General features: G+C 41.9%; 1 protein-coding gene and 1 pseudogene across 1 annotated transcript; both read right to left on the reverse strand.

Annotated features, from left to right (window-relative positions):
- Positions 1-6,196: 6,196 nt before the first annotated feature.
- LOC143296026 (uncharacterized) lies at positions 6,197-8,120 on the reverse strand (annotated as a pseudogene).
- Positions 8,121-8,232: 112 nt separating this feature from the next.
- LOC143296037 (small ribosomal subunit protein uS11-like) lies at positions 8,233-8,600 on the reverse strand. Its single transcript, XM_076607785.1, has one exon. It carries the CDS (start codon positions 8,598-8,600, stop codon positions 8,271-8,273), a length of 330 nt encoding a protein of 109 aa, XP_076463900.1. The 3' UTR covers positions 8,233-8,270.
- Between the last annotated feature and the right edge of the window lie 1,559 nt (positions 8,601-10,159).

The raw sequence follows: 10,159 nt of genomic DNA on the forward strand, positions 1-10,159 counted from the left end.
TATTTAATAGCGATATGTGAGCAATATCTCACTTCACCTTTGAGTGAAAGATAGACCATCTGTGTACAGGCACATTTCATCAAACTGAGGTTTTGTAAGCGACATAGACATTTTCAGAATGAGAGACGCAATGATCGATGAAGTACTGGTCAGTCGTCGATTGTTATTGTTGTTAATTTTGAAAGCACATACCATATCGCCATGTTATCATTTTTGTCGGTGCTCCACTTTTTCTCTTCCCATGAATTGAACTTTTTTTCTTTCTTTTTTTAAATAAGGACGGATAAAGTAACTTTTGTTTGTTTTCAGAACAAAATTTTTTGAAAGTGCTCATCAAATTAAACATGTAGAACTTTACTAATGTTTGTCGTTTTGATGCGATGAACATCGATTGACAGCACCACTGCTTAATTTACAAGACCAAATATAAGTTTGATTTAAAAAAAAATTTTTTTTAAGAGCTCCTGTTCATGAAAGACAACAATTGATACGTTTCAACTCTTATTTTCTTTTCAGTACAGACTATACAGAAATATAATCTACTTTAAAGAAAAAGAAGCATGCATATAATTCATATGAAATACTGAAATGGGAGTTTCCCTTGTGGGGTCCAAAGTAAAGTGAAGCACCGGTCACACAATGGCTGCCTGCACGTGGAGACCTTCTTCGATGAGAAATGATTACAAAGAAAAAAGTATTTGTCTTCATTCGAAATTATATGACTACTTATTTGTTGTTGATAATGGACAGTCTTGATTACTGACAGATCTTTTTAATACGTTTGTGTTATCGCAGTGAACTAGTTATCTAGCGGAACGCTAGATCTAATCAGCTTTGAATATTTGAATCGTCTGCCGTTTGTGTTTTATATGTATGATATTGGAACGATTTTCATCGCAGACTGACACAGTGACATCCACTTCGTGTGACATCACTTGTAATCATTTGTAAGCAATGAAATGAGCCATCATTTAAAGAAACAAAATCTGCTGCTCCAATGGTGCTTTGCGGGATATTAATAAGAAAATAATGTATGGTCATTTTTCAAACCTAGTGGTGGTCTTTCCATGGTAATATGTAGGCTTATACATGTACTTACTATCAACTTTCAATACTCACAAATTGCACCTACGAAATTGGCCTCGGTGTTTTCTACGCAATGTCTGCTCCTTCTTTATGTAAGTGTTGAAATAAAACAATAGAAAGCCCTTTGTGACTGGCCTCCATATGTCCCTGCCTGTCCAGGACACACACACACATTATAGAGATTATTTGAAGATGTATGGATCAGATGAACAATATAAGAAACAAAGAAATAAAGTAAACGCCATGAAACGTAAATCGAAATATAATTATTTTCAGAAAATCTTAGTCAACACAAAAGATTCTCGTCTAATTTGGAAAGCCATCAACAAGTTGAATAATAAACATGTGGGAAAAAGACAACAAAGCATCACTGATGTAACAGCAGATCAGTTAAATAATCATTTTTGCAACCATTGCTGAAAACATTATACCAAGCGATAGGACCAGTGAAAATGCCCTCTGCATTCTAAAACAGTATATTGACTCAAAGAAAATTCATGTTCCATTTAGTCTTCAACCAGTGACTGTCTTGGATGTATGTCAAAGCCTACCACAACTAAAACAATCTGGCACACGAGATTTGGACGGGTTAGATGGACAGATATTAAAGCTTTCTTCCCCTGTTATTGTAGATACTCTGACATATCTTTATAATTTGTGTTTCAATAAGAACTGTTTTCCTTCTAAATTCAAACAGGCTAGAGTAATTCCACTGTACAAATCAGGTGATTCTCCTGATCCATCTAACTATAGGCCAATTTCTGTCTTGTCTGCTCTGTCTAAACCCATTAAAAAACATTTGCAAAAATGTTTATGTGACCAAGCCTATGCTTGCTCCAATATTTGCCTCACGCACAAGCTGTATTAGCTTGCCTCACGCACAAGCTGTATTAGCTTGCCTCACGCACAAGCTGTATTAGCTTGCCTCACGCACAAGCTGTATTAGCTTGCCTCACGCACAAGCTGTATTAGCTTGCCTCACGCACAAGCTGTATTAGCTTGCCTCACGCACAAGCTGTATTAGCAGACGACGTTTTTCCCTCCTAACCCGCGCACAGACTGTGTGACGTCACTCCGCTTACATCATTTTGTCTTCGCCAGACCACCTGCTGACGGCTCGACCAGTGTCGCGTCGCGGTACGTCATTGGCTGAGAAGAAACTTGTGTTTCTGTTCCACCGTAATTAATTAATAACTCTTTTGTCAGATCAGTAAATTACAAGTATCATATACTGGCAGAATCGTCGTAATTCCATCTTTAAATCTATTCCATTTATGTTCGCCTTCGTTACACTGATTTAACGCAGTTTGTAATTTTCAGCGACGAGCTCGTTAAAACTGACCCTGTTCAGGTGACTTAAATTAAGATTATAATTCATCTTAAATAACCAACACTTCATTTTATACTCATTATAAAGTAGGTGTTGAGCTCTTTCTTTTGCATCTTATCCGACGTAAATCGGTTCAGGAATCATTTAGAAATCTGTCACTGAACACCTTTAAACAAACACAATTGTCATCGGATTCTCCGTGATTAGTGACGATCTGCTCGCAAGCACACGTGACGGACTTTGTGGTCCGCTAAACTTGCATAAATTGGCACAGTGAATGATGAGTGGTCATTTCATACCTGGTCAGTCATCTGACCAGAGCCTGCTCTCTCTCTCTCTTGCTGCGTCGAGCAGTGTGTTGTGTCGTGTGTGTCCCCACAACGGCTGACACCTCGCTATGCATTGCTGCACTGTCTTCTTCTCCTTTATGTCTTCTTACTCTTAGTTTTCTCTACACAACTATTGTAAATAAAACAATAGAAAAACCCATTTGTGACTGGCCTCTATATGTTCCTGGCCTGTGCGTGGGATCTTGTCTATCCTTTCAATTAATCATATTTAGTTAAGTCTTTTGTGCCGTACCACTATTAGAACCAATTGGAGCACGGCTACAAAAGTGGCGTCGCCGACAGGATAAAGATCCATTATAAAATAGTCCAAATTATTCCCTTCCTTTAAGGTTTCAATTCTTGTTTCCAAATTCAATCCATCCCTAAACCACAGCCCTGTACCACCAAGTGTACCTTGTTACAACTTGGCGCTGTGAGCATAGGATGTGCTGATTCTTTAAATATCTCTAATAATAAATCACAGCTCCTAGCCAAGCATACTCTATCACATACTTGGCGCTGTGAGCCAGGATCATACAAGGACACGGCTACATTTATATTCTTAACTCTTTGACAACGACCTAATCCATGATGACCAGTCTGGTTTCCGTAAAAATCATTCTTGTCATACAGCCCTCATACAACTCACTGACAGTCTTCTACATAACATAAATGACAATAAATTCACATGTCTCCTTTTCGTAGATTTTGAAAAAGCTTTTGATGTAATCAATCACTCCTTGTTATTACGTAAATTAGAAGCTTATAAATTACCACCAGAGTATATTCACCTGATACAATCTTTTCTTTCTGATAGGAAGCAGTTAATTTTATTCTCCACGTATGTTAATGTCTTACCTTGTTATATGAAATGTAAATGTGAAATGTTTGCAGATGACACATCCTTACATTCAAGCAGTTCAGATGCCAGTGAACTAACTAATGAACTCCAAGATGATATTCAGAAACTTGATGACGGGACACACTTGAATCACATGTCCTTGAATGCTCAGAAAACGAAGTGCATGTATGTATGTGCACGACAAAAAATGAAACATAACTTCAAACCACTATTCCTAGGCGTCTGTAAAATTGAAGAGGTAGATTCACATAAAATTCTAGGTGTCATTATTGATAAAGATATATCTTGGACTGATCAAACGAAGTATTTAGGTAAACGCCTCTCAAATAGAATACTTCAACTAGCAAAAATCAAAAAGATCCTTGATGTCCATTCGCGAAAGTTCTTCTTCTGTGCACATATTTTGCCAGTATTCGATTATGCGTCACATTTATGGGACAGCTGTAGCCTCTCAAACTTGAAGTTTATTCACTGTATGTACAAAAGAGCACTGAAAATAGTATTGTTAAAACCGAACTCCCTGACCCTAATCGACTATAAACAACTTAATATATTATCTTTTCACAACAGACTGTATTTCAACGAAGCTGTTTGCATGCATAATGTTATGTATGGAAATGCTCCAAAAAAGATTACACTTTTAAAACTAATGAACACAGACACAACCACATGCTATGCATACCCAGACTAAGAAACAACCTTTACAAATCCAGCTTTCTGTATTCTGGTGGAAATTTATGGAATAATCTCCCACTCTAGAAAAGTATTGTAAATAAAAACGTGTTTAAGAAAAATCTGAAGAATCACTTCATTGAAAATAATTAACAGTAATACAAATTTTGATCTGTTAGTCTAATATTCCTATTATTAATTGTGAAATGTTTTGTATATGCTTGTGTTGGCAATGATTCTGCACTATATGCGGGAACATGTGCATGTGGATGGGATGGGCATGGTGTAATTGTGTCCGAGAACTTGTGTTCAGTGGTGTGTGTGTGTGTGTGTGTGTGTGTGTGTGTGTGTGTGTGTGTGAAATGGAAATGCAATTGTGTATTTCTTTATCACAATATTCTTGTATATATATATATATATATATATATATATATATATATATATATATATATATATATATATATATGCATTTTGTTGTTATTGTTGCTCTTCATCTGCTTGTTTCTTCTCTCTCTCTCTCTCTCTCTCTCTCTCTCTCTCTCTCTCTCTCTCTCCTTTTTTTTTTCCTTCTTTTTCCCATCTTTTTAATTTTTTTTCATTGATGGCTTGATGTAAAAAAAAGCAATTGTTGGTTATTCAATTTACCATCATGAAATAAAATCTTGACTTGACCTGACTTGAGAGAGAGAGAGAGAGAGAGAGAGAGAGAGAGAGAGAGAGAGAGAGAGAGAATATAATATAATATAATATATAATCTCTGTGTGTGTGGGTACGTGTGTGTGAACTGAAATAAGATAGAGACAAACTCAGAGACAGTGACAGACAATCAAATCAGGAGAAAAACAGAATCCCCTGACCCCAACAAACCGTTCTTTCACCATCGCCCCCAACACACACACACAAACACACACACACGCACGCACACACACACACACACATCTCCAGCAAGCTACAGTGGTCACACCCCTGATGCCAAAGAAATTAGCCAATCATTGAACTGATTTCAGGACTGCATACGATTTGAACGGAAATTGTTATCATTTAATTTCAGTCAAAGTAGAGGGGCCGCTTTGATATCAGCCTTTCTCACTCACTTCCCCCTTCTCTCAGTTGAATATAAAATGATTTTCATCTTCTGGGCTTTCGCCACACACTGGGCAAGGAGATGTTGCTACGTCGTTTCAGTGTTCAGTGTTCCCGTTCTCTCCTTCACAAACAACCCCATTCTCTCTCAAACACGCATGTCTTTTTGTTTTTTTGGTTTTTTCTGAGGATAGAACTACTTCGCCCTCTAAGTATTCCATCGCTTGGAAATTGAAAATTAGGCAAGACTGAGTTCTGCAGTCCTCCCACACCTCTGCAATCCTGGTGACAAAGGAAATGCTGTTTGTTGAAGCGCCCCTTCAGGCTTTCTCGAAACTGAGAGATGTGAGGGGAAGGGCCACGCTTTCTCACCATCCCACGCTTTCTCCCAATATTTCTGTCAAAGTGAGAGAAAGTGTTGGACTGCGAGAAAGCGGGGTCTTCTAACACCTGCCATGTTCGCAACTACAACCACCTGACTGAGGACAACTACTTTCAGCCACAGATCTGGCCGCTTGTGGCAGGTAACGTAATGCAGATCTCTCTCTCTCTCTGTCTCTGTCTCTCTCTCTCTCTCTCACACACACACACACACAGAGACACACTCACACACACACACACACACACACACACACACACACACAGAGCACAACTTGAAGCAACAAAGAACCATAGAAACAAGTTACTGCTCTGACGTCTTCAACAGAGCAAAAGAGACCCATGCGTACTAAAAGTGCAAAGCTAATCAAACGAGGATGCCTTCCTAATACTCCAGGAGGAGGCTGTAACAGCAGTGAAGTCACTAAAATGTTGCAAGGCTTCAGAGTTTCAGGTTGTTGTTTTTTTGTAATTTATATGTAACTGCAGTCATTTCACAGACGACGATCATAGAGACCCCCCTTCCTCCTGGTGCTGTCGGAAGGAACTGGAGTCACATCCTCGATGTGTCCAGTCTTCATGCCTGACCGAGCCAAAGCTCTGAGGGCAGACTGTGCACCTGGTCCAGGTGTCTTGGTTCCGTTCCCCCCTTCAGCCCTCAGCTTCATGTGAAGAGCGGTAACCCCCAGCTGGGCCACGGCCTGAGCAGCCAACATGACAGCGTAAGGAGAGGCTTCGTCACGGTCAGCCTTCACTTTCATACCGCCTGTCACACGCACGATCGTTTCTTTTCCAGACAAATCAGTGACATGGAAGAAAGGCATCGACAACATCCCTGCAGAACGTTTGAAGCAAGACGGAAAGGCGGTAATTGACAGCCTCACTGCCATCTGCAACAAAATCAGGAACACAGGAACTATCAACATGTAGCAAACTTACGTACGTACACACACACACACACACACACGCGCGCGCGCACGCGCGCACGCACGCACGCACACACACACACACACACACATACACACACACAGAGCACAACTTGAAGCAACAAAGAACCATAGAAACAAAAAAGCGGCACAGAGAGAACAGGAGAAACTTTCACACAAGGCCTATGGTGTATAGTTGTTACAAATATGCTCCCCCCCCCCACCCCACCCCACTCCCAACCCCACTTCACGCACATACAATACAGCACACAGCAGATACAAGTTTCCCTCCAATAGATAGTCGTTTCCCTCGTGAATTCCTCTGACAAGTGGCTCTGATGTGGCCCCTGAAGGAAGCAGCGTGTATGAAAGCAGCGGATCTAATGGGCTGAGAGCAGGCGTAATTAGTTCGCACCTTCTTCCAGTCCCCTGCCCGAAAGAACCCCCCACTCCCACCCCCGTCAGCCTCCATAGGTATTGACAGATCCCGTCGTGCCGTCCCCCTCCACCCCACCCCAAAACGATCTCCTTCCCCACCCCTTCTCCCACAAGGCTGACAGCGTGTAAGGAAGGAGAGGGGGGTGTGGGAGGGAGAGAGAAGGAAGTGGGCGGAGGACGATGAAGGGGGTCAACAGGGGGTGGAGGCAGAAGCGAAGGCACGGGGTCAACTTGTATCGCTAGATGCCGTGTTTAATTTGGGGGAAGTTGCTGCTCCATGGAGCGTTCATATTCTGGGGCTGCAAACTCTGATCAAGCATGCTTCATCGGCTCTGATGCTATCGCTGGCCGTGCCAACAAATTGGGGGAGGAGGGGGGGGGGGGGGGGGGCAGGGGAAGGGGGCTGATTGGGGCGGATCCCTTCCTGCCGCCCCTCCCCCCCCTCCCCTCCCACCCCCACATCAACCCTCTTGCTTGCTGGAAAAGACCCAGGCAGACAGTTCCGGGAATATTTTCGATTTATTTCTCTTCTTGTCTGCTGCTTTTTGTTGACAGGCTTTGTGAACTTAACTGCAAAACTGAAGACTGTTTGTCACCTACTGGCGGATTTTTATTTTCGTTTTTGTTGTTGTTGTTTTGTTTAATCTTCGTTGGCCGTAAAAAATCAGAATCGATATTTGTGGGTTGTTCTTTTTTTTTTCTCATTTGTTTGTCTGATTTTGATATAATTGTTTTTGCTTTATTTTGATATAATTCATGACAGTCAGTGAATGTGACAATCTCACAACCAGTTTTGTGAAAAGGAAAAAAGATGATATGCCAAGCATTCCCTTTACTCTGAACTGCAAAGTGTCACCCTGAACACAGCAGCTGTAAACTAATTGACCAAGCAGAAACAAAATAAAGTCGGCTCCATCGAGGACAAAGATGGCAGCAGTCTCACACGGGAACAAGATATCGTAAAAACGTGGATTGGTTACTGCTCTGACGTCTTCAACAGAGCAAAAGAGACCCATGCGTACTAAAAGTGCAAAGCTAATCAAACGAGGATGCCTTCCTAATACTCCAGGAGGAGGCTGTAACAGCAGTGAAGTCACTAAAATGTTGCAAGGCTTCAGAGTTTCAGGTTGTTGTTTTTTTGTAATTTATATGTAACTGCAGTCATTTCACAGACGACGATCATAGAGACCCCCCTTCCTCCTGGTGCTGTCGGAAGGAACTGGAGTCACATCCTCGATGTGTCCAGTCTTCATGCCTGACCGAGCCAAAGCTCTGAGGGCAGACTGTGCACCTGGTCCAGGTGTCTTGGTTCCGTTCCCCCCTTCAGCCCTCAGCTTCATGTGAAGAGCGGTAACCCCCAGCTGGGCCACGGCCTGAGCAGCCAACATGACAGCGTAAGGAGAGGCTTCGTCACGGTCAGCCTTCACTTTCATACCGCCTGTCACACGCACGATCGTTTCTTTTCCAGACAAATCAGTGACATGGAAGAAAGGCATCGACAACATCCCTGCAGAACTTACGTACGTACGTACGTACGTACGTACACACACACACACACACACACACACACACACACACACACCATAGAGCAGAAAAAATGATCGCCGTGATTGGGTTTTGGCCTGTTTACTGCAGGAAATTCTTCTCTTTTTTTTCTTTTTTAACGAAAGGAAAAAAAGACAGGGTTGACAGAAATGGAACCCCATTCATTCTATGAAGAAGCCTCACAGGACAGTAGGTAGGCCGTGTGATTTGGTTCAGCAAGTGAGGATTATCAGTCAGCAAAACGTAACAGCTGTCTTAAGTTTTTAAAAGTTCGAGTTGACTCAATCATGAATCTAAAGTGCTCATGAATCTGAAGTTAAAAAAAAACAAAAAAACAAAACAAAGAGGTTTGTTGTAATTTTCTGATGTTTCAACAGATAATGCAGATCAGTTGTACACTTCTGGCCGAATTGGAAGAACATGAAATAAGTCGGTCAGCATACATTTGGACCTTAGACGAAGTTTTGAGGGACTTGCCTTGAAGTTACCTCATGTCGTGTTATTTTTGCTGCAGCACCTTGTTCAGTTTCTCTGCGTGAACGCAGGTTTCCAGAAGGCCCTATCGATTTTTTATGCATTCTGTTTTTTCTTTTCTTTTTTTTTTCTACGAAGCCCAGGGATAAAGATCTGGCCTGAAGCATGGAGCCAGTCTTATGACCAGAGAACATTGATGATGATATGTTCTGGAAAGCAAACGGCCACTGTCCCTGCAGACATGTCCTGATAGCCAAACCACCGGCATTATACAATGAACCAAGCTAATGACCTGGCCTCAGTCTCGCCCTTCATTAATATTCACGACGTCCGTGCTCGTCCATGCACTCTGAGCCTTGGTCTGCTGTCCAGAACTGTCTGCTGCCGTGCAGCTCTTCAGCACATACCACAGCTGACGGCCCCCACCTAGATCCTCTCCTGGAGTTTTTGATGTCTTTCCGGAAGAGAAGCTTGCAAACTGAAGGTGAAGAAGAACAATGGCATTGTTTGTACTTCTCTTCTTCAACTGCATATAATTAACGAGCCCAGCACGCACACTGCTACTTAACATGACTGTGCCTACTGCTTAACATCAACGTGATGTCAAAGATCAACTGCTCCAGTGAAGTTAGGAAATCTTATGTTGTACAGTTCTTGGTTTTATCCAGATTTTGATGGAACAGAGAGGCTGAGGAGGGGAAGTGGAAGGCGGATTGGCAAAGGGAGGTTTGGATGGCCGCATTGTGTGTGTGTGTGTGTGTGTGTGTGTGTGTGTGTGTGTGTGACATGCACTGTTAAGGGGGCGTGGGGTGACAGAGATGCGTGTGGAGAGTTTAAGGTTTGAGGACTGTGAATGAATTGGAACTGAGATGACGAAATGCTGGCAGCCAGATTTACTTTCTGTCTGTGTCGCTGTGGAGGTGGACATGCCTGTGGGAAAGGAATTTCACACATAGGTGGTTAAACAAATCAACTTTCTGTTTAAAATGCAGGTATTCATAAAATATAAAACCTCAAATGTAAAATTAACTGCATT

This window comes from Babylonia areolata, chromosome 2, assembly GCF_041734735.1.
Source record: "Babylonia areolata isolate BAREFJ2019XMU chromosome 2, ASM4173473v1, whole genome shotgun sequence".
NCBI lineage: Eukaryota > Metazoa > Mollusca > Gastropoda > Neogastropoda > Buccinidae > Babylonia > Babylonia areolata.